General features: G+C 37.0%; 2 protein-coding genes across 18 annotated transcripts in view; one reads left to right on the top strand and one right to left on the bottom strand.

The window, feature by feature from the left end:
- Positions 1 to 929: 929 nt before the first annotated feature.
- tuft1a (tuftelin 1a) lies at positions 930 to 26,405 on the top strand. 6 transcript variants are annotated; one of them, XM_049479984.1, is made up of 13 exons: positions 930 to 1,133; positions 12,504 to 12,570; positions 12,619 to 12,632; positions 15,216 to 15,317; positions 16,169 to 16,255; positions 16,948 to 17,016; positions 17,115 to 17,192; positions 19,697 to 19,807; positions 21,481 to 21,704; positions 22,406 to 22,511; positions 22,599 to 22,682; positions 23,050 to 23,141; positions 24,065 to 26,405. In XM_049479984.1, exons 1-13 carry the CDS (start codon positions 1,077 to 1,079, stop codon positions 24,135 to 24,137), a joined length of 1,164 nt encoding a protein of 387 aa, XP_049335941.1. In that variant the 5' UTR covers positions 930 to 1,076; the 3' UTR covers positions 24,138 to 26,405. The 6 variants fall into 6 exon arrangements, with proteins under 6 accessions (XP_049335941.1, XP_049335940.1, XP_007255974.3 ...); XM_049479983.1 differs by having other exon boundaries at positions 12,504 to 12,573; XM_049479982.1 differs by lacking the exon at positions 930 to 1,133 and adding an exon at positions 9,243 to 9,348.
- c6h1orf43 (chromosome 6 C1orf43 homolog) overlaps positions 19,859 to 26,563 on the bottom strand; it is a 38,485-nt gene continuing 31,780 nt past the window's right edge. For 11 of the 12 annotated variants that reach the window (XM_049479991.1, XM_049479994.1, XM_049479987.1 and 8 more), the window contains one exon: positions 19,859 to 21,691. The gene's annotated coding sequence lies outside the window, so the exon portion shown is untranslated. The remainder of the gene's footprint in view (positions 21,692 to 26,563) is intronic. The other variant, XM_049479990.1, reaches the window with a different exon arrangement.

Raw genomic sequence — 26,563 nt, 5'->3', positions numbered from 1 at the left:
TGAGTGGGGACAACTTATTAAAGCGCGGGAACGAGATAGTAATGTGTGGGGACGACTTATTAAAGTTTGGGAACAAGATTGTAATGCGTGGCCTAGATTTATTAAGGATTGGGAACGGAAAAATAATGTGTACAATACAGCAAGGTCACAGATGTAGACATATGTGAGACAAAGACACAAGACAATAGTGCAATATGGATGGGGGGATTAAACGATGATGATGAGATGTTAATGAGCGGACACAATTTATTAAAGCGTGGAAATGAGATCGTAATGGATGGCCACATCTTATTAAGGCCTAGGAAGGAGATAAATAAATCCTGGCCAAAGAATTAATCTCCATGATCTCCTTCCCACCCCTTATAAATTGTGGTCACACATTAGGATCTCGTTCTCACGCTTTAATAAGTCATGGCCATGCATTATTATTATTATTATTTTTTTTTTACATGATGTCATCTTTGTAACTCTGTACCATAGCGAAAAATATTAATATAGACAAAAATAAATAATAAATTGTACTGTTAATGTTCTGTTTTTGCATGTAGTCTCCAGCAGTCTGGTAAACTGATGTGATAAACGGTAAGTTACTCTGAGCTTGTTGGTTTCGTATTACCTCACCTGGCTTTATTCCAGAGTCTGAACGAAATCCTGTGTATCTCATTAGACTAGAATGCGGGTGGAACTTTTAGCCAGAAGGTGTTGTTATCCGTAACCCACTCCTTTTTAGGAACACCCCGCCCTCCCGCTCTGTGATTGACGTGTTATTTCACACTCAAACGCGTAGTGGTAGGGAGGGCTTTTTGTGAACGCGAACCAACTAACCAATCAAAGCGCAAGGTTTCAGGACACGGTCGTCCAATCCAATCTCAAGAGGGCGGGACTAACCGCAGTACGGGCGGGAAAGCAAAAGCAAGAGGAGCTCGCGAGCGTCTTCAGTCAAACGAGATTAGAGCAGCTAAAGAGCGCTAATCCGAGCAGCGCGGGGGAAAAACGCGGTTTTAACAGTTTATTCATTTATTTATCTATTTATTTTAACACAAGAGCGACTTTATAGAACTTTCCTGACTGAAAACATGAACGGGACGCGGAGTTTGTGCACATTTGACGACATCAGGTCGGAGGACGGAGCGGTGAGTTTGACCCTTGAACGCTAATTTGGCTTCTGGCTGCTTTTTTTTAACATTACCTGTGTGGGTCAGTAGGTCTTCTCATTTTCTTGGACGTAGTAATGTTAAAAATCCGAAATATGACTAAAATACTTATTGGGAAAAGTAAAAAGGTAAAAAAAATGTCAGAATAGTTAATTTAACAATTAATAAGCAGCTAAATTCAGTGTAAAAAGTGACCAATTGACTAGCTGGCGTTAACGAGGTTACTTAGCTAGCGTAGCTAATTAGCGTTAATTAACTAACAGCCAAGATAGTTAACGTTATCTAACCTAGTTAATTTCTGAATTTCTGTATAAATTAAATTAACTAGTTAACTACTGTATTTAAATGTGCTTTTAGTATTTTTCTTGGTTTTAGTACACAGTATGGCATTATAATGCAACTTTACCTAAGGTAGTTTAGGTTAGGTTAGGTTGGGTTGTATTATAATGTCATTATGGGGGAAGAAAAAAAAATCAAGGAATTATTATATTTTTTTATTTTTGTGAAATTCATATTGTTAGTGGGAAAAAATGAAATTTGTGAATACGAATTTAAATCAATTTCTATTTTTACTATGCCACAATGGCAATGAAAAAATAATGATTTTCCACATTTTTTATTTCTGTAACACTAAGTACAGTACCAGTCAAAAGTGTGGGCACACCTTCTCATTCAGTGTTTTGTTCAAAGTAATGAATTATGCAAAGTAATTCCACATATGTTACTGTGTAGCTCCGATGACTTCAATATTAAATTTACAACGTAAAAAAAACATAATAAAAAGAAAAAGCACATTGAATGAGAAGAGGTGCGTGGTACTTTAAGAACACATGGTTAGCATATAAGTAACACACTTCATTATAGGCACTGTATAGTTTTTTATCCCTTATGATTTTCAGTGTATTTCTTTGAGTAAGGTTCCTTTATATCCAATTTACTATCTTCACTAATTGTACCAAGATATTTAAAGCATCTTTGTAGTTTTCCTCATTGTTTTACACTGGTTTGTGCTGGCTGGTGTATCCTCGCCTGCTACTGCCTCTAAAATAATCTGTCTTTTAACAATTGATTTCCAAATGACTAAGCTGACACCAGTCTTGGCTTCATTTAGTAATCTGAGGAGTGGCATTTCATCTGCATATCAGACAGTCAAGGCATCAAAAATTTCCAAAAATGAAGAATGAGGGGAATTAAAGTCTTTGTAGCATATAAACAGTACAGGTTTTATTCTGTTTTTAGCTTTACTTGTTATTAGGCTATCATATAAAAAGTATAAAATATATAAAATATAATGAATGTTGAACCATTTTAAACTGTTGCTTGTAGGCTCTGTATATTAATCGTCACAGTGTATTTTACGGTTTAGAGGTGTTGCTTGCATTGAGCTCCTCAGATTGCTGGCAGATGCTTAATCAGGTTTAGTGCCACTTCCCCTGATGCCTGCCTTTTCTTTAATGACCTCTGAGGGGTCCTAATGGTTGTTTGCTCATTACAGCCTTAAATCAAATCACAGCTGTCGCTCTGAGCTTCCTGCCTGCCTGCCTGCTTTAAGACTCAGCTCATGTGCTCAGATCAGGTGAAGGAATTTTAGACTCACCTGAGACACATATAACTATAAACTCCTGACCCGTCTGGTCTGGTTTGGTTTGGTCAGATTAGTAGAGTGTGTTTGCGTGCGTGCATTTATGTGTGTAAATAAAGATTAACCTGCCCTTTCGCTCCATTCCCACAACGCCACAATCTCCCGTTGCTTGGCAACTGTGTGCCCTCACCAGTTTTATTGTACCTCTCTGTCGTATTGTTGCTTTATAAGGGCTGGTCGAGAGCTGTCGGAGATTATGGATATGGCCGTTAACAAACACTTTCTCAAAAGGGAGTGACCGAGCTGTGTACTTTGCATGGCTCTCAAACTAGGACAGCTATGATGCACAACTTTTATTTTCTTGAATTTTATACCTGGTGCTCTTGGCAGGCAGTTTGGTTTTTATGTTGTTTTTAAAGCAGTGTTTAAAACATAATGTTTCTTAGTTACGCAGACTGTCAAGCTATTTTATTAGTCCATCGTGGAGCAGATACCAAAAAAGGCCAGCTAGTTGATGTTTGTCGATATTTACATCCATCGGTCATAACATTTAAACTACTTTTTGCTGAAGTGATTAACAGTGATTATATCTGGTTCCAGTGCCACCTGTCAACAGGGAACAGTCAACTCTTGATGTTGATGTGTTGGAAGCAGAAAAATAGATGGCCAGTACCCACCAAATGTCTAAATGTCTAAAGAAAACATTCAGATTTACCTCCAGCATCACAAACAAAACACACGTAGGTTCACTGGTAGTTTTGGATAGTAAATGTATATATTTTTGAAGTGTTGAAGACTCCTGGCTCCTACCAGTGTAGAGGAATCAGTAAGACGGTTTGTTCGTCACCCAACTCAAAACATGCAGAAAAATCTGTGGAATTACCCATTAAGGCCTTTTAGGAGTGGCTAAAATACTGCCGCAGGACTTAAATGTTGGACGTCAAGAGCTTATCGTGTGTTTTTTGCCTCGAGAGCTTCTTCTTTGTTGTTGAAGAGTTTGCATGCACTTTTGTGTTCTCCACAAGCAGCCTGAAGCAAGGTCATAGGAATAACAAGCATAAGCATAGTTCAGTAAAAACATACCTGTCGATAGAATCAGCTTAAAACATACACCACAGACCACTGGTTCTGTTGTTCACTTATCCTAGATAAGCTGCTAATTGCTATTATGGCTAGACTGGATGAAATAACTGTTTTCCAGGTAAATCACAATACAGTTCTGTTCGTTAGTAAGCTATACGCCCAGTGCAGGATAAATGTACATCCATAGGATAGCAGTACTCTTTTGCTGTGATCCAAGTGTTTAGAAATATATAAAAGTATACATCCAGTTTCCACGGTTGTACTTTGTTTTGGTGGAAGTTTAGAAACCAGTTGCTGTAATGGATTGTCCACATAGAATCAAATGTACTAATGATTAGAAAAGTCAAGGCTGGAATCTATATTCAAGGGCCAGATTCGAAGACATCTGCTATATATATTGTAATTATTTTACATTTTTAGCCAGTTAATCTGGGAAATAGTGAAATCCTTGCATTGTCATTTATATTAGCAGACAGAAAATAATTTTATTTTGTGGTTTTATTGCTTGTTGTTCTATGTTGCACCATGGTTCCGGAGGAACGTAATTTCATCACACTGTGTACCTGTACTCAGATGTAATGACAATAAAAGCCTCTTGACTTGACTTGAGATACATTTAAACACAATAAAAAAGGTTGTTTTTTTTAAAGTGTATAAGGTCATTACTTAAGAGTCCTTCAAGAGTCTAACCTTGCTATAATGCTATTTGCCCATCACCACTCCAATGGAAAATGACGTATAATACAGTTTTGTTGTTGAAAGTCTGTGAATGAACATCTATAAACTTACACACCCTTCTTTACTCTGCACAATTTTGTATGATTTTCAACCTCAGCCCACCTCACTCAGTGCTAGTGTCTGGCCCTCCGAGACAGAAAGTTTAGACACACCTGGTCCATCATGAGGAATGTTTGCTTTTCAGTAAAAGCAGTCTAAAGGCGCTTTCACAGTCACTTAGTCAGAGTCTGAGAATCCGGTTGCCTGCAGGAGTTCTGACTTGAGTCGCTCTGGAAGATTATATCACTCTGACTGACTGAGGAAAAGAATGACCTCATGCCATTCGCTGTCCTTGAGGTCATGCCTTGGACATTTCTTTAGTGCGCTCAAACAGAGTCCCCTTTCACTAGAACTTGCACTCCCCCGTTTCAGGGTAAAAATAACTGGCTGTCGTTCCCATTTGGTAATTTCCAGTCAGTGTGAGCATCAGAAAAAATGTTTAAAAGCTTTTCCGTAGCACTAAATAGGAAGTGACATATTTTCTTTTTCATACTTTCATATTTTCAGAGCTTGTACAAAACAAGACCGTTTATGCTGATTAATAATAATGTCCGTTGTTTTATTAAATGCATTATATTACCCTAATTGTTCTTTAATTACATAGTTGACCCATAAAAATGTGTTAAAATGTCATAAATGTATTTACAGTCATAAATGACTCAACATGAACAGCTAGTACAGCTAAAACAAAATGTTTGACCCAATGTTTTAATATAAAAGTAAGCTTTTTAAACAAAAGGAGCAAAATTATTTAATGATATGCCAAAATGTAGTCATATTGTTAACAACAGGTGCTTCTTGATTAAAATCTTTTTAACTGTATCTGGTGGATTTATGTCATGTAAAATGCATTAGTCACTTAGTATTTGTTTAATCCAGGATTCAGGATAGTTGAAAATATGAGTAGTAGCTTATTTTAAATACAACCTAAATGTTTAAGTTAAAAAAATTAAAAATAAGACATGGTAAGGAGCCTAAATGCCTGCATGCAAGTACTTGCGCAGCACTGAACTGGAGCTTTGTCAGCTAATCCCTCACAAAAAGTGCCTGTTGTGTTTAGCATAGCAGGTTCCTGGCAGTGTTTCTCACGACTACTGGGAAGGCTTGTTTGGTTATAGAGGATGGATGGTTCGCTCCCATAAAAACACACTTGCCATCTTTGTTCAACCTGCTGCGTCAGGGCTGTTTACTTTTACATTTGACCTTTTAGCTGACCATCTATCTCTGCTTGCTCATCTTCCCTACAGCTTCCTCTTTAGCTCACAGTAGAGGAGTGAGAGTGGGATAAATGCTTTAAAGAGCAGTTGGAAATTAATAGATGATGGCTTCTTGGTGCATATCAAAAATTTATTAGCATTTTTCTTGTGTATGTAACAATAATCTTGCTGTTTACATTTTCAGAAATCTGGGATTTAGCCTGATCTATGTCTAAACACAATTAAAGAACAAAACTTAACCTCAGTGTAAGAAACAGCACAATTCATTTACTTTTTTGTCAAATTTAGTGGACAGTAAGATAGGCAGGTCTGTCTAATACAAAGGCTCTTTTTGTATCTATTTTAACTTGGATAAATCATTTGAATAAGACCTGTTTGCCGTATGTTAATGTTTAATTTTAATGCTTGATGGCTTTGAAGGCACTGCCCATGAGCAAATTCCATCATCTGTGTGTTTCACTAGGCAAATACATCTGTAACACGCATGCTATGAGAGCAATGTCAGCTGGTTTGTTTTCACCTCTAGGTGCTAAATATCAGTAATTAACAGCAGCATTAGTGGAATGTTCTGATGTATAATGTTGTTTTCTCCCCTGAGGTGCACATCATTCATTTACAGCAACTTAAAAAGATCTACTGTGAATGATTGTGTTAATGATTTTTAATAGATATATAATAATTTTAAATAATTGTATTTATAAGTGCGAACACTTCATTTAATAATGTAAAGCATCTTGTTGATCAGGTTTAAGTCATTTTAAATATTCATAAACACTGTAATTAAATAAACAGTTAATAGTTAAAGTGAAATAATTTGTTAACATAGTTAATATTGGTTAAACTTGTTTAACATCACATATTTAACATAAGCAAATAATATATTAGATGATGCTTTGTTAGTAGGTTATAAGTATAAAGTATATAGTATAAGGTTTTTGTACGGTCATGAAAACAGCAAATTCCAGGCCTGGATAAGTTTTGGAAAAGTCATGGAAATTTGCTCTACAAATCTCAGTGTTTCCGTTTAAGAAAAGCTATTTTGGTGTTAAAAATAATTGAATGTTTAGGCAAATCCGTTGTGTCTTGTCTGCACTGATTTTTTAAAGACTGTACGTCATGAAAATTTGCTGCGAAGGTTTCGGAAAAGTCATGGAAATGTATTAGTTGAAAAGTGTATGAACCCTGTATAAGGTGCTACCCCCTAAGTATGATAGATAAAATTCTTTATTGTCACATGTAAATAGAATATTCTATCGAAATTTTTAAATATCCACAATAAAACTGTCTTATTCACATAATAAAACATACTGTCTTATTCATGTCAATTGGCTCTCCTTTCTAAGTAAATATAATTGGGCAGTATTGAGGTCAGCAGAAATACTGAAGTCATGCCCATATATTGTGTGATAAGTTGATAATGCATTTATTATGACAGGGCTAGATATAAGTGACCTCTGCTCTGAATGGGCCACCCTGAATTATGCCTCATTTAAAAAGCTGGCCAGACTGAAATGCTCTGTAAAGCTTTGGCATAAATGGATGAGGATAAACTGATGTAGGCTTATTTGCTGCTACATGTAGTTTTTGTGACATTTACATTTACGATACTTAGCAGACGCCCTTATCCAGAGCGACTTACAACAGTGCTTCAAAGTTACTTCAGATATCCAAAGCTAGTTTTTAGACTAGGATCAAGATACACATAGAACTTAATCATGTTTAGAACCCTAGGAACTTTTTTTTTTTTTTTTTTTTTTTGACATCACAAAAATATATAATTTAAAGAGGTCTGTTTTGATGCCTCAGTAACTTCATATATGAACCGTGTGGATTATCTATTAGGGTAGTGCACACTGAAAACGGTTGAGAACGTTTTGTCTGCATCATGGTCTTGGGTTACCTGTGTAGTTCTCACCTGATCTTTACGTGTCACTGAGAAAGAATGTCAGTGTGTGTGTGTGTGTGAGAGAGAGGGAGAGATTAGTTGGGCCTCAGTCTGAGCGCCAATAAAAGGTCCGGGAGCTGATATCCGATTACACATTCCACTCTTGGCTCTCTCATGTGTTCTTTTTCTTGTTCTTTCGTCTCCTCCGGCACCTTTTTCCTGGACATTGTTTTGCTGTAGATTAAAGTGCTGTTTTGGCCAGAACTCACATTTACACAGTTTCCCCCATTTAGCACAAATGGTAATGGATCAGCTATGACGTGTTTGGTGACTCTGTTTTGTAGCTCCAGTGCAAAACTAAGGAGGGAATCTTTTAAAGCTGTGTAAATTTGATCTTTTGCTGAACTAAAACTTTAAGTATATGCATTTACAAACACTGCTTTGTAACATGAGAAGACAGGAAGGAAGAGGGAGCGTGAGAAATAAATTAGAAATAGATGTCTCTGTACATATGATTTGATTTACCATTCAAAGCAGATATGACGGGTTTGGTCATATGATTAGTTTTTCTATCCTGGTAGATTTTGTTCTTTCTGTTTCTCTGATTTAACTACTACTTTTTTGCCGTTTTTGCAAAAGAAAAATTCACACTTCTTCTTTCCTATTATATATCTACTAGAGACTATAGATTATATATGTCCAGTATAATTTATTTTACTTTATTCCTGGATATATGGAGATATTTCGAGAGCATTATTAGTATCATGACATTCTAGATCATTGACTTCTGTTACAAATCTGATAAAATTCTTGTATTTATTTTAATATCTCAAATTTTATTTTCATTTTGTTGCAGTGGTGTATTCTTGAGATTTTTTTTTTAGTTCAGAGTTTTGTCATATCGCCAAGAGTATCGTTATATCGAAAATACCATGAAATATTGTGATATTATTTTAGGCCAATATTGCCCACCCCTACTGTCAACTTATTCGAAGTGCCTACCTTGTATTTTCACTAACTGGCCACTTTATTAGAAACCCCTACCTTTTTCTTTCACTCACTGGCCACTTTATTAGAAACCCATACCTTGTATTTTCACTCATTGGCCACCTTAATAGAACCCCCCTTCTATGTTCTTCCACTCTTTGTCCACTTTATTAGAAACACTTACCTCAAGCTTCTACTCTTTTGCCACTTTATTAGAACCTAATCTATTATAGCTCCCCAGTATACATATATAGTTGCAGACTGTTTATCTGTATCTTCACTGTTTGAAAGGTCAGTGCATTTATATAGCTGTGAGGGGCTTATATGATGCTACTAGGTATGAATAGAGCTGTATTGCTGTAAGCAAAATCCACACTGATACCCTGTGAATAGAGTTCATAATCCTCTACTGTTTCTGGCGAGAAAATCTGTGTGCGTGTGTGCATACCATACGTGCAATTATGCCTTTGTTGCTGTCCTGGACTGAGGTGTGGTGTTCAATTTGGCAGGGCGCTTGTTTAAATGCTGCTTTGCCTTCTATGGAAACACGGACGCACACACTCTCATACACAGGCTATGACTAGCTCCAAAGTTCAGTTTCAGCAGTCCTCCTCTCTCCTGACAGTGAGACGAGCGGACCTGAAGACTGGTTCATTTGCTCTGGTAAATAAAACTTTCATTTATTTTACTGGACAGGATAAAGTGTCTGGTTTTGGTCATTTAAGTCTGTCTAGTGGCTTTAGTGTCGACATATTTCCACAGATAAAGCTGTTAGCTAAGATTGCATGGGTGTGTGATGTCTCGTTGCCAGATTTGTTTTGTCTGTGGTCATCCCTGTGGGATTTTGTAGTATTACAGGTAATCTGGTAAACATTGCATTATAGCCAAATCACTTTAATCCAGTGTAATGACACAGAACACAGCAATGTGCTGCGGTGTATCGTGCATCACTGCTATTATCTCAGCTACTTGATGTATTGGTGCACAGACTCTGTTTGTGGTCTATGTTCAGAGTTGTGTGTGCATTGCACAAAGCCTGTGTTTACCCAACAGCGAACGTCACTCACTGATAAGCAGATGCAGCGCAGCTTAAACCCATACTCCAGTCAAAGGATTATATTTGTCTAAAAGCCCCCTAATAGAACTTTAGTGGATCTTCTTACTTGGCGTACCTCATCTACCATTCGCCCTCAGAGAAACTGAAATGTGTTGGATTCTATTTTTTTGTCTTTTCGACTATAATAACATCAAATTAGGGTATTTGCGTTCATCTGAGAGCTATTTTTAAATGCATTTTTAGCTATAGTATGAACAGCTGCTTTTTAATAACCCTATTAACCTTGTCATGCATTCAGACTCATTGTTTTCACTTTGCTTGGTTTTTCATGTAGTTATTGAAACACACTAATTTAAGTTTGAGATTCAGAGAGAAAAATTACTTAAAACCTGCCCATGTTTGGATCAGGAACTGGAATTTTAGCTTTTTGTGCGTTACTGTGATTTTTCTTACTATATAAAAGCTGTCATTATTGTTGAATGCAATGTAGAGAAGGACCAATCACTGTTCTTGATGTCTTATAGTGATTTACATATGATCAGTATTTTCTTCTAATGCATTGTTAATGTCTAATGTGATTTCTGCTTATTAGTACTGCCGTATCTTTTCAGGATGACAATAAAAGGTAAATGACTATGGATGAAGAGCTTATAGCTTATAGTCTTACAGTTGTTGCTTATCGCTCTGTATACCTATAACTTTAACTTTTAAGTATTCAAATGAGTTATCACTGCAGGGTGTGAGTGTCCTTTGAAATGCGCACACACTCGTTATGCAACAGAGGGGCTGTGCAGAGAGTGTTTGTCTATCAGAGTCAGTTAAACACACACAAGTCACTTACAATTTCAACAGTGTTCTTCACTGGAAGGGTGCGTGTGCAGTGACATTTCCCATGTATTGAACTGTCAGGACAGTCTGAGGTGAAGGTCAGGGGGAAAGTATGTGTGGAATGTCTTGTCTTAACTCTCTCTCTCTCTCTCTCTGTCTTTCCTCATTCCCTGCGTTAATATTAACATATTGACTTGAAGCTTAAAATGCAGTGTGAAAGTGTGCAGGTGCATGTGTATATAGATAAAAGTCAATAACGTGTGTGTTATATAACCAGCTTACTGCCTTCTGCTGAGTAAATACCTCTTTGTGACTCTGTGGGTGTGTGCATGTGTGTGAGTTTAAGCGTGTAATTAGGGTTTTTTTTTTTATGTGATTCGCACAGCATTCTTTTGGGAACCTCCTCTTCATCAACACTGTCAGACTGTTGTAAGATTTTGTGGATTTGTAGTACAGTTTTTGTGTATAGTACACTACAGATATGTGTCCACATGCCTTTAGCATTAATGATTACATATAGATTACAAATAACAAAATAGTTTGTGATTATTCGGAATAAAACCATTTAGCTAAGACTTCAACAGTGCATTGTATAAACTTCAAACAGCTTATCCACTGCTGCACTCCCGGTTTATGGTGGGCAGGTCTCCTTGACTTTTTATTTTACATAAGATTATTTTGGTGGGGGTTACATTTTTTAAAATACTTATTGCACTAAACAGCCAATGGAAAAAAGTGACTTTAAGTGATGAAACCGAAGCTATACATTATATTTGTAATGAGAAAATAATTTCTAATGCTGATTCACCATCAGCATCACCATCCGCTCTCTGCTCTCATCACTTTCATTGAGACGCCGGCATCTGTTGGCTGATGTATCAAAGCTGGGCATCTGGTGCTTTCCTATAAGTGCATTGGCTGCCTAGTAATATTGCATTGGTGGCAGTTTGAAAAGAGGTGGGAGGCTTGTGCTCACCTGTGTAGTAACATTGTGTAAACATTGTACATAATACAGGGTGTCTGCGAATGCTTAAATCATCTTACAAGGTCTTATGTTCATTTATCTCAAAAGGCTTAATTTAAACAGAACCGACTGCATTATTTATGGCTCATGGCTGTACTTAAGGCCTGGAAAAGTGTAAATTTAAACAGAAACAGTTAAATATCCCAGTTTTGCACTGGACCCTGCTTTCTCAAAAAGTACAGAAAGTTCCATTATCATTTACACAAAGCTTTTTTTGTGAAATCTCAAAATACAATTTATTGTTAAAGTGGACTTAATTTTGTGTCTGTGGGATATTTAAAAGTCTTTTCTCGAATAACTGCAGATACCCTCATAAGACACAACAGTAATTTAGGAACTGTATTTGATGTTCTGCATCAGATCTGCATGTTTAGATTATCTGCATCTTCCTTCTGCATTCCTTTTAGAGCAGAAGGCTGTTTATTTATGCGCGTTGTCATGGTGATGTTCCACGTCGCCCCAAAGAGTACTTCCCTGTTTGGACTCTGTGCCACAATTCAAATGTACATTCAAACCAGTGCTCTGGCCGCCGGAGGAGTTGTGGTATTTTCCAGAAGCTGCAGACTGGAAACACAATGTTCTGTATCTTAGAGACGGGATTGCATTTCCCCTGCTTTTTTTCCTCTCACTTTCAAATTGAGTAAGCACTGACGTTCAGCACAAACTTTTATAGCCCCCTTGGCCCTGATTCTGACTCTCTCTCTTTCTTTCTTTTTCTCAATCTCTCTCTCTCTCTTTCTCTCTACCTCCCCCCACACACACATACTCAGAGGGCTAGCACTCATATTTTCCTCTCCACCATGTAGTTCCCTCCTTCTCTCATATTCTTTCATTCTAACGGTCTTTTCTCATTTTGGGGGATTCCTCCGCTACGCCCATTCAAATTTCTCCTCTCTTGTCGTCCTTCAGGAAAGCTGCCGCAGACTCAGACTGACCCTGCATGAGCAGAACCAGCAGCAGCAGCAGCAGCAGCAGCAGCAGCAGCAGCAGCAGCAGCAGCAGCAGCAGCAGCAGCAGCAGCAGCCCACCACAGTAAAGGTAAGGAGATTTCCTCACAAACCAGTACAATCAGGAAAGGCTATGATACTTTAATGCGCGTTTACTGTCCATCTACTCTTTATTATCCTCAAACTTCTAGTATAATTGCCTAAATGTGGTTACATTGGTTTATATTTGATATGTTATAGCTGTAGGACACATTAAGAAGCAAAGTTTAGGCCCTAAAACTTGTGAAGCTTTTTGTTTTACTTAATTTGAACCAAGTATGAAACTGTCTAATCAGCCAAAACATGTTTGAAGTTCTTTAGTTTTTAGGCTCGTCTAATACAGTGTAATCTAATTCTATAATAGTATAGAATTAGAATCAGTATAAATCATTGTATTATCTCATAATTACATGTGAAAAAAAACATAAAAACCTGATTAGCTTTGTAGCTAATGCAAAACAGAAAAAGAAACAAGCATCAGGTACCAGTGGGACAAATGCTCCCACATTGTTTCTTCCAAAAACAAGTGTAATCAAAAAAGGAATTGATCCTGCTTTTGTTGGTGTATACATTTGGGTAAAGGGTTTCTACTAATTTTTGTAGACAAGAACTCCTAAACTCATCCCAAAAATATTAAATAGAGCTAAAAAACATTTTTTTTCTGCTCCACAGCTGAATACTAGAGGCTTTATACTTATACTTAATCCATGCCTGGCATAAAGTTTTGTGTCCTAGTCTTATCTTTACCTGCTTCAAATAATTCTGTAATATTTGTGCACATAGTGTGTATATATAGTATAGTGTCTTTGCTTATCGACAACATTTAAAATGTAAAGTTTTGGTATAAAATGACTTATTGATCGTCATGTTTGTACATGTTAATGTGTAATCTTGTGAAGTTGGCCAGGTCTCCTGTCTCTGTTCTCCTAACCTCTACTCCATTTTCATACTGTTTTCCAGTAAATCAGTTTCTCTCGATCTCTCTCTGACACTCACCCACTCACTCAACCATTCAAAGCAGAATAATCCTGTATATCTTAGGGACCAGCTATGTGGCTGAAGTCCAGGACAGAGGGTCTCTTACACAAGGCGCACTCTGAGGACCACAGGTCCATTGTTTTGGACTCCAGAAATTGCATAACTGCCCTCTGCCCCGCCTTCTTTTGCACCATCTCCCTCCCTCCATCTGTCTTGTTCCTTGTTTTCTCTCCTCCTCCAGACCTTCCTCCCTTCCTGCTTTGCTGTTTTGTCTGCCTGTTTTAGAGAGAGGCTGTCAGATTAATTAATGGAAGGAACATTTTCTTTCTAAAGGGATGCAAATTCTGGAGCTACTATTCTACTATGTCTACTTTATACTAGAAACAAACACCTTATAAGCCCAGGATCTAGTGTAAAATTACAAAGGGCATTTTTTGTTTTTTTTTGCTGCACTGTTTATTGCTCGCACACATGGGCATACATCTTAGTGCTAGGTCCCTGGTAAAAAAAAACTAATCAGTGAAGAAAGAAAAGAAGATGACTCTCTTTCTGTAGCCTGTGGTTTCCAATAAAGTGTCCCTAAAATAGCATAAGTAGCCTACTACACTACGTCTATTTGGACTACATTCTGGAATTTAAAAATAGCAATTTTTCAGGCCTGGATAAGTTTTGAAAATAAAAATAAAAATACCCAGACAATTTTGGAAAAGTCATAAAAATTTGCTCTATAAATCTTTGTGTATCGGTTTATTGATGGAGAAAATGTATTTTGAGCTAACAAAATACATAAGCTCAGAGTTAGTGCAGTAATTTAGCTCGACACAATGAAGATTTCAGGATCTGACCCACATTTTATCATTGAAGATTGTGTGTCTACATTTTTATCAGAATAATTTAAGACCGACTATAATAAATTTGAATCATATAATTATAGTTTTAGTTGATTTTTGTGTATGAGCCCTGTACTATTCTCTAAATACACTAATAATAATTCTTACTAAAATCTGCTGTGCTACACACTGTGAAATAGTAATATACACTCACATATATATGTCCACTTGATTAGAAACACCTTATAAGCCCAGTATGTAGTGTACAATTACAATTACAAAGTAGTGCATTTTTGTTGCTGCACTATTTATTTCCAGCACATCTAGTCTTAATTCTAGGCCAATAGTGTCTCGTAGTCAGAATCTAATCAGTAAGGAAAGGATAGAAGGTGAATAACACTAACCTAATTCTCTTTCTATAGCCTGTGGTTTCCAATAAAGTGGCCATTAAATAGCATAGATAGCATAAGAAGCCTATTATACTGCATCTCTTTGTACTGCATCTGTAATTCATGACTTTTTTTGCTCGTCATCATTTAATGAAACCACGTCTGGCATCATCAGTGAACAGTGCATATCCTGAGGGACAGGAAACCGTACCACCTTAGCGTCTGAACATGTTGTGACTCACATTAACGCTTCTGTAAAATACTGAGAATTGCATTTGGTCATCATCCAAAAGATTCTCGAGGGCAGGCCAAAACAGATTTCTGATAACGAGACTCACTGCAAACAGTTAGTCATGCTTCTGCTATTTAGGCAATATGTGCATCTGATTTCGCATGTGGAGTGTAATCAAATCAACCCCGCCCTCTTCTACCTTTCAGCCAATTGGAAGAGCCTTCGCCTTGGTGCAGCCAGCCAATGAGAGGCAGCCTTTGAGGATAGAGCCCATCAAACCGACAGAAGAGAAGGTTGAGGTCATAAAGGTGGGTGGATTTCAACAGATATTCTCGGGAAGGTGCGTGACTGGAAGTATCAGTTGTGATGTATAAAAGTGGGAGGGGCTTGTTGTGTGTGTGTGTTGCAGATGTTCTCGCTTAACCAAGCCCTGCTTTCACAATAAATACACACACGCAAGATTTTTTTTTATATGAGTGTGTTGGGAATTACATCACTTAAATTCTTTAAATGTTCAGGCCTGAGACACCAGATGTGATTAATAATAAGTGTGTGTGTGTTTGTGTGTGTGTGCGCGTGCGCACGTGTTTATCTTTGCACACAATACATGTTTATGATGTTTAGATCATAGTATTTGCGTTACATGTAAATAATACATATAACTACTTATAATTTGATTTTTTTTTATTATTAAGTTATATGATTTAGTTTTTTTTACCTGTGTAACAGCACAAACTCTCAGTTTATTGGAAATATTATTGGAAATATTGACTTTCAGACCATTTAAAGATCTCATATTGTGTAGGGCTGAAACGATTAGTCGATATAATCGACAATGTCGATTATTTAAATCTGTCGACTACAAATTTATTTTTGCTGAATCAATCCTTTCTTTTAGTAAACTTAACTTATTTTTTTGCATACAATATTACCTAATTACATTTACTCACTAAATAGCAAATAATCGTTGACTAACTGACTAATCGAAAAAATAATAATCAGATTAGTCGGCTAGAAAAATAATCATTAGTTGCAGCTCTAATATTGTGTTAGACAAATTCACAAATTTGAATTAAGAATATGTATTGTTATTTTTAGTAGTAGTATAAGTTCATAATTATGATATTAATGATATTAATAATATATAATGTGTTTTTAGGTGTATCTGGAAGCCCGGAAGCAGGAGCAGGCCAGACACCAGCAGAGCCTTAGGATGCTCTCAGAAGAAGTCTCTCAGATTCAAGAGGTCAGAAACACATTCCTGTTGTTGTCCTCAGCCCTCTTTTTCTCTCTCTCTCTTTCTTTCTTTCTTTCTTTCTCTCTTACCCTGCGTTCACACTGGAAAGCGACAGGCGACCATTCATTTCCTATGGCAGGGCGCGATTTGTCGCCGCGACACGCGAGAGGCGACAAAGCGACAGAGCGACAAGCGACACGGAGATGAATTTTTCTCAACTCTATGCAAATGAGTTATGACGCGGTGAAGCGACATTCTAACCCGATTGGCTCCTAGCTTTTCTTTGGACCAATCACAAACAAGGCGGTTCGACGTCCTCTGAATTTCTAGTTTCTTTCCCGGTTCTTTCTGTTGAACGGGGTGGACCCACATCAGTCTGCGGGAACGGCTGCGTTTCCAGCGCAGTTAAATCACAGAAACGCACAAGAGTCCAGCAAGTTTGGGAGTTATAGCTGGAGAATAAAGTGGCCAAGTGATTCCTTTTTTGTGCCTTTTTTCTTGTCGGAGGCTGGACCATGATGAACGCGGGCGTTGAGCTCGACACGCCCACAAGCAACAAACGCTGGGCGACACAAGCGAACCGTCGCGTTCCAGTGTGAACGCAGGGTTATTCTCTCTTCGTGTGTGTGTGTGGAAATGTGTATATGTACACACAGTGTGTGTTTGTGAATAACATCATTTTGTGTGTGTTTTTACTTCAGGTCAGATATTGTTTGAAGAGCTTGAGGGAGCAGATGGCAGCTAAAAACAACCACAGAACAGAACACAAGGTAAGAGCATCAATAAACATTAGGCTGGTTTTAGTTTAGTTAGTTTTCTCCATTAGAAGTGAACAAGTTAAACTCATTATTATCTCTGTTTCTCTCAGTTGCAGTTGGTGCGCAACGGTGTCAGCAGAGTGAACGGCGCCCCATCATCAACAGCGCACGACAGCGAGGACAAACAGGTAAGTTTCCATCCGGCCTATCGAATAACACCAACACACACACCACCTTTCTTTCCATGGGAGCTGGCTGGCAGAACAGCACAGCCTGTGTTTGAGTTTGGGGCATCTGCAAAACACACGGCACACGCGCTGACGTAACCGTGTCCACCCAATTTAACATTCTGTACATAAAGTTCAGAATTACTGAATTGAAATGAAGATAACACACACACACACACACCCATAACAGTCAGTCAGTCCTGAAAAACACATACAACTGCTCTAATCAGTCTCCACATGTCATTGTTAACAAAATAATAACTATTAATTTTAGTTATTATACTTATGTCTTATTGTTTAGTACCTACTGTTAAATATTTATGAACCGTTAAGAAACTCAAATGTAAAACTGCATAATTGCAAGAGTGAGAATTGGTGTATTCTCCGCCCACATGCTCAGTGTTTCTTTAAATCTAAAGAAAAATCTTCAGAAGGGCCATTTTTACTAATTACCTGAATGAAAAGCACTTTTGTTTCTTTTGGATTAGTATTTAACTAAACAAAGACTTATAAAAACACTATATAAGATTATACAAAAGCGTAAAACACTAAGGATATGGTAGATAATATAAAATCAAGAAGCATATATTAATATTATTATAATGCCCTGCTAACAGTGTGTCCACTTACGTATGTATAATATGCACACAAATAATAAATATCACTTGAAATTAAAAATACACATTTGAAATATAATTTTATATGAATTTAACTCTATAATCTGAAGTGTGCACTACAGTTTCCTGTTAGGTTAAACAGGGTTTATACGGTGATGAAAAACCTGGAAAAGTAATTGAATTTGAAAATAGCAATTTTCAAGCCTGGATAAGTTTTGGAAAAATAAAAACACAGAGAAAGTTTTGGAAAAGTCATAAAAAATTTGGTCTTAAAATCTTCGTGTTTCAGTTTATGGATTGGGAAAATCTATTTTGAGGTAACAAATATGGCGCTCTCAGGATCTGACACACATTTTATTATTAAAGATTGTGTGTCAACATTTTATCTGATTCATTTTACATCTACTAGAATCAATTTTAACTATAGTTTTAGTTGATTTTTGGTTTCATTGTACATGTCTGGACTATGTTTTAAAAATCGTATGGTCATGAAAATTTGACTTGAAGGCATGAAAAAAATAATGGAAATGTATTGGTTAAAAAGTGTATGAACCCTGTCTACAGCATGTCCAGTCTAGCAGCAAAGTCTTTGAAAGCACTCGTTCGTAGGAGGAAAGATTTTTAGAGGTTAAAGAAGGTTTTTTTTCAGGTGTTTACAGGTGTGTAAATACCAGTCTGTGCTGCATTTCAGAGCGACACTTTCTGTTCTCTGCAGAAAACTATTTGCATCTACTGCACATGTTTCTCCTTCCTGATTAGATCCCCTTTCATTCCACAGTAGGGTTTGAGTAGGCGGGACTAAAACGCCTGGATCCAGTCAGAGCTCTTAACTGAATTCTGTGTGAGTGGGCGTGTGCTCAGGGGACTCGAACACGAGTGGAAAAAAGTCAGGCTGTGCTTCCATACGTCAGGATTTGACAGTCACAGCCCACACCCTGATGACGCACATGCATACACACACACACACACACATCATCACACACCCTCTCTTCCTCTATTCTCTCCCTCCCATTTGATTCTATAAATATCCTGAAGGAGTGTGTGTTTGTGCTGATGCAGCGAAGAGAGTTTGGAAACTAATTTTTGGTTGTGGGTGTGTTTTAATGTACTCTGAAATAGTTTTAGTTACCTGTGGAATTAGGAATGAAAAAGCTGTTAAACTTGGCAGGGAAGGTTGATTAACATCTACAAATTATTTATAGTTCTCATCATATTAACTCGGTGCTTAATGATGTTAAAACAGGAGAGCTGAGAAAATAGCCAGTGTGGATGGGGGCATCCAAAAGAAATCTGGAAACAAGCTTGGTTCTTCTGACCTAGCTCACAAAATATTTTTAAATACAAATTATTCTTCCTTTTTTGTTTATTTATATTTCAGGGTTTGTACAATCATGAAAAAAAAAACTGGAAAAGTCATGGCATTTTAAAATAGCAATTTCCAGGCCTGGATACGTTTTGGAAAAATAAAAACATCCAGAAAGTTCTGGAAAAGTCATGCAAATTTGGTTTACAAAGATTTTTCAGTTTATTGATGTACAAAATTGTAATAATAAAATGTACACACATTTTATCATTAAAGATGTGTTTGTCAACATTATCAGATTCATTTTAAGCCTATTATAATACAAGAAATCTCTCCTTTATTGCTGGAAGGAATGCTTATAAACAATGTACTTAAAACCAGTTGTTTGGAGATGCCTCAGTTTAACACAGCAGTTTCCAGTGACATGTTTAGGAATCTCAAAGTAACTAAAGTCTGTTTCAGAGCGTTTAGCAAATTCCAGCAGGGCTTCTGTATGCCTTCATCAAAATATTTTTATATCTGATCTATTGTTCTCTCTTTTTTAGGAGCCAGTGGACGAGCAAGAGCGAGCGAAGATGAGGGAGGTTAGTAAACGGCTGTACGCTCAGCTGCAGGACGCAGAAAAAAGACACCAGGAGGAGAAAGAAAAACTACAGGTCAGTCTCTCAATCTGTATTCATTCACTCTTCTGTTCTTTAGCTTTTTAATTGAAAAAAAAGTGATTTTCAGTGCATTCCAACACAAACTTAATTACAGGAAATTTGGAGAATTTCTATTGGTCCATACATCAAATGAATTTGACAATGTGTTCAAATTATGTAGTAAACTGAACATCAAGATGCATGTTTTTTGGTGGACCACAACAATATCTAAGGTCGTAAAAGGTTCTGCGTTTTGCTCCAAACAAGATGAGCTGAGCTGTTCATCTGCAACCATAACTGAGCTCTGATTTGTCAGCCTGATTTTATGATGCCTCAGAAAATAATAATGCAACTGATCCTAAACTGAGATTTAATTGAAGGGTTTCAATCACATGTGTTCAAAATGATCTTTATGATCTTTAAAAATCTTTATAATATCGCTGTGTGCCCAGAGTTTTAATACAAAATGTAAGAATATTAAAAGAACTGGACAAAGGTTAGGCGCTGTCCCTCTCAGTAAGTCACGCTTGACTTGGAGCTCTTTGTCTTTTGTCCCTCTTCTTGTCTTTATAGCCTCAGGCCTAGCTTTGTATTGTTGTCTGCACATTCCTGAGGAACCGGCATGAATTGAAAACATGCTGCTGAGTTCCTGTAGACCGAAGCAAGCTGGGTGGGTCCGGTCGTTAGGGCTTCTGGTTCGCTGCCAGTCCTGTAGATTTCCCAGCTTCTGCCAGAAGATCCAGAACATGAAGGGAACACTGTGTGACGCTGTGGTTGAATGTCTGACTCATTCTTCTGAGATGATGTACTGTTCCGTTATGGCTATAAAAGACTGAAACAGTATCATAACAGCACTATCATAGTGATCCAGCAGAAACTGTGCCTCATACTGAAACACTTAACATTGTTTGGATCTTTTTTTGGGGGGTATTTTTATACTATCCAGTGCTGACTCTCTCTCTGTAGTGTTCTCAATTATCCCAGGGGGGCAGACTGGGAACAGAAAACAGAATTTGCTTTGTGGTGATGCCCACAATTGTGCTAAATAACATCTCAAAATAAAACCACATCCACCACTTTATTGTAGTGCAACGTTTGAACCTAAATAGCAACACAAACAGGACTTGGCAAAGGTTTTTGGCTCCTAAGCACGTTTTAAAATAATTTCTCTTAGCAGTTAGAACAAGCTGTGTGTCAGCAACAGGTGCCCAAAGCTTTCAAAGGGTTGCCTATGTTTTAACACTAATATTACAGTTTATTTTTTGGTTACAGGGACTAAAACTTGCACAGTGCTGTATTTGTATGTATTGTGTGATTAGATAGATAAATACTTTTATAAAGTATCTATCTATAGAGGTTATATTGGTACTTTTATAGAGATATACTTTACAGATAGATACTTTATAAAGTATCTATCTGTAAAGTATCAATCTACAGAAATGTTATAGATACTGTAGAAATGGTTAGAGACTTTAGAGATACTTTATTGGTCCTTGAAGGAAACTCTGAAAATGAAAGTAATGCCTAATATTTTAAACATTTTGCTATAGCCAGCTGATGTGCAAACTAATTTGCTGTTTTATCACATTTCCCCTAAAGTAGCTGTCTGGAAACAAATCAGCACTACATCAAAAATGCCTATTTATCATAATCTGTCCTTTAATCGTATTTCTGTGTTTTTTTTTCAGGCGGAGGCCGGTCAGTATAAGCGGCAGCTCTCTGAACAGAGCGAGCGGCTGAAAGATGCCCAGCTGAACGCAGAGCGTCAGGACGAGAGAATCGAGGAGCTTCAGAGGCTGATGGGAGGGATGGAGCAGGAGAGCTCCACGCTGAAGGAGGAGCTAATGACCCGGCAGGCGGAGCTGCTGCAGCTGCGGGAGATGAAGGAGGAGGGACAGGCTGAGAAGGAGAGGTGAGGAGAAAAATGAGCAAATATTAAAAAAAAATTCCATTCACTTAAATAATTGCTTGTAAGTTTTGTTTAGTAAGGATGTTTAAATATATTTATTATTCTTAAACAATAAAATTTCATTGCTCTTTAAAAGTAATGTACAAATGCATCATGCTACTGTATCATATCAGTGGCACAAAATGGTCTTAAAACAACTATAGTATGTTCATCACAACTGTTTCAGGGATAATATACAGTACCAGTCAAAAGTTTTGACACATTTTCGTTGATATTTTTTTATTATTTACAACGTTAGATTATGGCTAGTTTTAACACTGTTTTTGTTTACTTCAAAATTGTGTATGCGCTCTTTCAGTATTAATCTACAATGTAGAAAATAAATAAAAACAAATATAGAAAAAAACGCAAATGAGAAGGGAGGTGTCCACATTTTTGACTGGTAGTTTATTTCCTTACTTTGAGTATATCAGAGCTATCCAATCACAATAGGGGGTTATAAAAGTGGGCTAAGAATTCAATGTGTTTGTTTTAACTGTACATTTTACATTTCACTGAAAGTGGGAGGAGAGGTTGTACAGTGGTCAATAAATATGTAAATCACTAATTAGTGTTTTTTTATTAACTGTAAGTATAGATAAACAGGTAAGCCATGTGTTTGTATTGTTGTCCCTGTAATAAGAGGTGTACTCTGTCTGTTGTAGGTTAGAGCAGTTGGAGAGGGAGAATGCCATCCTGAAAGAGAAAATTCATCACCTTGATGATATGCTGAAAAGCCAGCAGAGGAAACTCAGGCAGATGATCGAGCAGGTACACACACACACACACACACACAAATAAGAACAATAAAACTGCAGAACTTTTAAGTTTCTCACACTTATACTTTTCTCATCACAGCTCCAGAACTCCCGTATGATGATTCAGGAGCGAGACCGGATCATTAAAGAACTGGAGGAGAAAGTGGCTTTCCTGGAAGCAGAGGTCAGTAGATACACTTATTTTAATGTGATATGTTTTATTACACATATACACACACACTCTATAGGGACACAAGTAATTGAACACCAACAAATTAGAGAATTATGACATCCCTATTTAAACCTGTATGCATTAGTGTGGAGTCGGTCCACCTCTGCTCTGGTTTAATAAATGCTTCATATATATATATATATATATATATATATATATATATATATATATATATATATACGCACACACAACATCCATAACCAGAAAGAAAAGATAATTTTGTCCTTAAATGTACAAAAACACGCGTGCACAAACTGTGTATTAATGTGTCCTTGTTGACCCCTGTGTTCTCATTATGTGAATCATTTACTCTTTACAGAACAGGGAGATGCGTGATCAGATGGACTACTATGCAGGTGGTCATCGGTCAAACTCGTACCTGTCAGATCACAACGCTCAGATTGTCTACAGGTAACACACAGACCAGCTGTTTTATTTGATTACTAATTATACTGTAAAATACATATAGTCACTGTATGCTTAGTTAGGTTTATTGTAAAGCTGTGATTTCTGTGGGCAATGAGTTTACCCTGTAAAACAGGTTTGGGTGGTGTTCCCTTTTAAACTCTGGACACTGTATGGCTTTATTTAGTTCCAACAACAGCTTAGCTGATTTCTCTTTAATGAAACCTGCATGAAAACTAGGGCTGCTACCAAGGACTAATTTAGTAGTAGACAAATCTAGCTATTTATTTATTTTTTTAAGAATAATTGATTAGTCACAATAATTTTATAATTTTTTTTTATCCTGCCGTCCATTTGTACTCCCTACTGCTGAGGCTCCTGAGTTAATGTATTACTGCACAGCATTGACTGCTAAACATTAAGAGCCCTAGACCGATTTACCTGTATTAACCTAAACATTCAAAAGTATATTATAGGAAACGCACACACATGCCTGTTGTTATTCTTGAGATGAAATTTTAAGATGCTTATGTCGAGATATAAACACATAAAAATAAAAAAAATCGATTTATTTGACATGGATATGTATAAGAAGTACTTAATACGAACTCCCTATTAAAATTAAAATCTGTACTTACTATATAATAAGATTGAGTGACACCTAGCACCCTAACACCTAGGCAGCTAGTTTTACTAATGTTAGCAATGCTAATAAAGAAGTGAACCCTGTTTAAACTCAACAACATGCTTCCTGCAATAATTTAACCACCGTATGCAATATAGAATCACTGTTCAAACATATATAATCACAATGCATCATGTGGGTTTTATATGTCTATTTGTATTAATTTTAATGCTAGGCTTAACACTTAAACACTTACCACCTGTACTAATTAATAACTAATGATGGCTGCGTTTGTCTTTTACAGCAAACCTCTGAAACCATCCGGTCCGAGCAGCAAGAGCCTACCGTTCATTAAAGTGATCGAGATCAAATCGTGAAGAGCACCACTGCACCATGAGAATCACGGGTCCACACCTTTCTACAGAATCAACCACAACAGCCCACGCTGCCCTCCATCACTGCACAGCTATTCCACAACAAACCGGAGCAGCTTGAATTTCTGCTTCATTGTCAAACTAACTGACTGTGTGTCAGTGTGTGTGTGAAGCTTTGTTTTATTGTTATTAGTGTATACATAAACATATACACACAGATATTTAAAAGATATATATGTAGGTTTTCGGTTACAGTTCGGTGTGAATAGATAGATTGATTAGCATTGTAGGTGTAATTTTTTTTATTTTTATTATTATTATTTACTGTAGCACACGACCTGACATGACGTTGCCTGCATGCTAACACTGACCCAGACTCAGCTGAAGTATGAGTTCAGGCGAGTTCATAATTTAATCCTAATGAAGAAGTTGAGCAACTAAACCGAAATGAAGAAATATGGGAGAGGAAAGCGTGAGGAAGGAGTGAATTAATCCGTTTTTTTTTTTTTTCGTTTTTTTTGAGGCTGGCCCTCCAAAACACAAAGTCCAATCTCTCTGTGAATGTGTGTGTGTGTGTGTGTATATATATATAAATAGTCTGACAGATTGTGGCGTATAATCCCCTCGTTCACTCACTCAGCTTTCCCTCAATTAAATGACCTTAATTAATCAAACAATCAATTCTTTCTAATCTTTCAGATCTGGAGATTACAGTTAAGCAGCAGATCTGTATATGGGCTTTATGGGCTTGTGCAGTCGTCTCTTGTCTTAATGAAGGAAAGCGAGCCTATCCGTGTGGCGCCAAGTGGAATATGGCCCAGCTTCTAAGCTAAAACTGCTGGGGCCAGGCGCTTAAAATAACCAGCTAAGCCGACTTTCAAGTCAAAGTCTTTAGGCCATTCAGAAGACAAAAAAAAAACTGAGGCAGGCCTGAACATGAAACAGGAAAGGTAAGGCCCGGCCCAGCCTTGCTGCTGTTGTTTAATAACGGCACCATGGTGACCTGCAGCCATTGAAACTGCTGTGTTTGCGCTGCTTAGATGAGTTTCGTGCTCAGGCCTTGAGCAGAATGGGTTTTGTGAGAGCAGACTAAGCCTGACTAAGATCTGTCAGCTTTTAATCTTCTACTAACATCTCAACATTAATGTTTTTTGTTTCAACAAGGCTTTGTCTCAGCTGGCTTAAAGACAAACTGGCACAATGAAGAGTCATAATGATGTCTGAATCATATTACCTAGACTTTGATACCGATATACGATGATACTGAACACACTATGATACTAATTTTTTTAGTAATATCCAAAAAAAAGGAGCGAAACTTAAACAGTAAAGTAGAAATAGTACAGCAATTTAGTGCTCAGTATGTTTTCTAACAAACTACATCCAGCCAGGTACTGACATTTGATTGTGAATTATTAATTTTGTACTAATTTGTTCATTACCACACTGACTTTAATACCTATCAATACCAATATCAAAATCTATTGTATTATATTATATTAAGTATTTTTCTCTGCATTTGGTTCATAATATTACTGTGTTCTGGAACAAAAACTAAATGTATAGTTAGACAGTGGGTTGCTGCACTGAAATGGCACTTTTTAAACATCACACTACATTTATTACACTAATTTAGCTCAGCTAATGTTAAGGTTAATTTTAAATCATTAAAAAAAAATCAAATGTTTGACATAAGGATGGGTTAAAAGAGATGTTTTTAGCTTCTACCTAAAGCTAGCATGAGCCACAAATCATCCTTTGCCCACCAGACACCCTCCCTTCCTCCCTCCCTCTCTGCTCTGTCTGCACAAACAGTTTATTGGATTATATATTAGTAAATATGCCCCAATAGAAAGCACAGAGTCATGCCTTCATTAAACAGCACTACCCCTAACCAAACAAGAGGAACGAATAGCGGTAAATGAGTATCAAACTCTAATGAAACACGGTTCAGAGATCAGTCTGTTAAAAAAAGGCATTTCAGCTTTCAAACGTTTCGCCCAAACTCCCATCATCATCACCAAGCTTTTGTATATACTGTATTTATGGCGTACGAAATCTTTCTATTTTCTTTCTACACTTCTGCAAACGTCCGTCCTTAAAACGGGCTTCCTTACTTACTTATTGCAATTTTCTCTGTTCTCTATTTAATATAAAGATTATTTTTGTAGTGAAACCTCGGCGCAGTCTTAGAATTATTGATGTATTAATTGCTATGCATATTTATATGTAAGATGTGTGTGATTTGAGATTAAAGTTAAGTGAAGTAAAGTGGTTTTATTGTCGTATTTGTGCATTGTGCAAGTTTTCTTGTTCTTCCTGACCTCTACTTTACATTCACAATTCCTATAGACTGAAGTGTATTAAAGGGGACGTATTATAGCTATTTTTTTTTTTTTTTTTTTTTTACATTTTTACAGTTTTAATAG

Source organism: Astyanax mexicanus, chromosome 6, assembly GCF_023375975.1.
Source record: "Astyanax mexicanus isolate ESR-SI-001 chromosome 6, AstMex3_surface, whole genome shotgun sequence".
Taxonomy (NCBI): Eukaryota; Metazoa; Chordata; class Actinopteri; order Characiformes; family Acestrorhamphidae; genus Astyanax; species Astyanax mexicanus.
The sequence above is the reverse complement of the archived record's forward strand: the minus strand, read 5'-3'. Positions and strand labels throughout refer to the sequence as shown.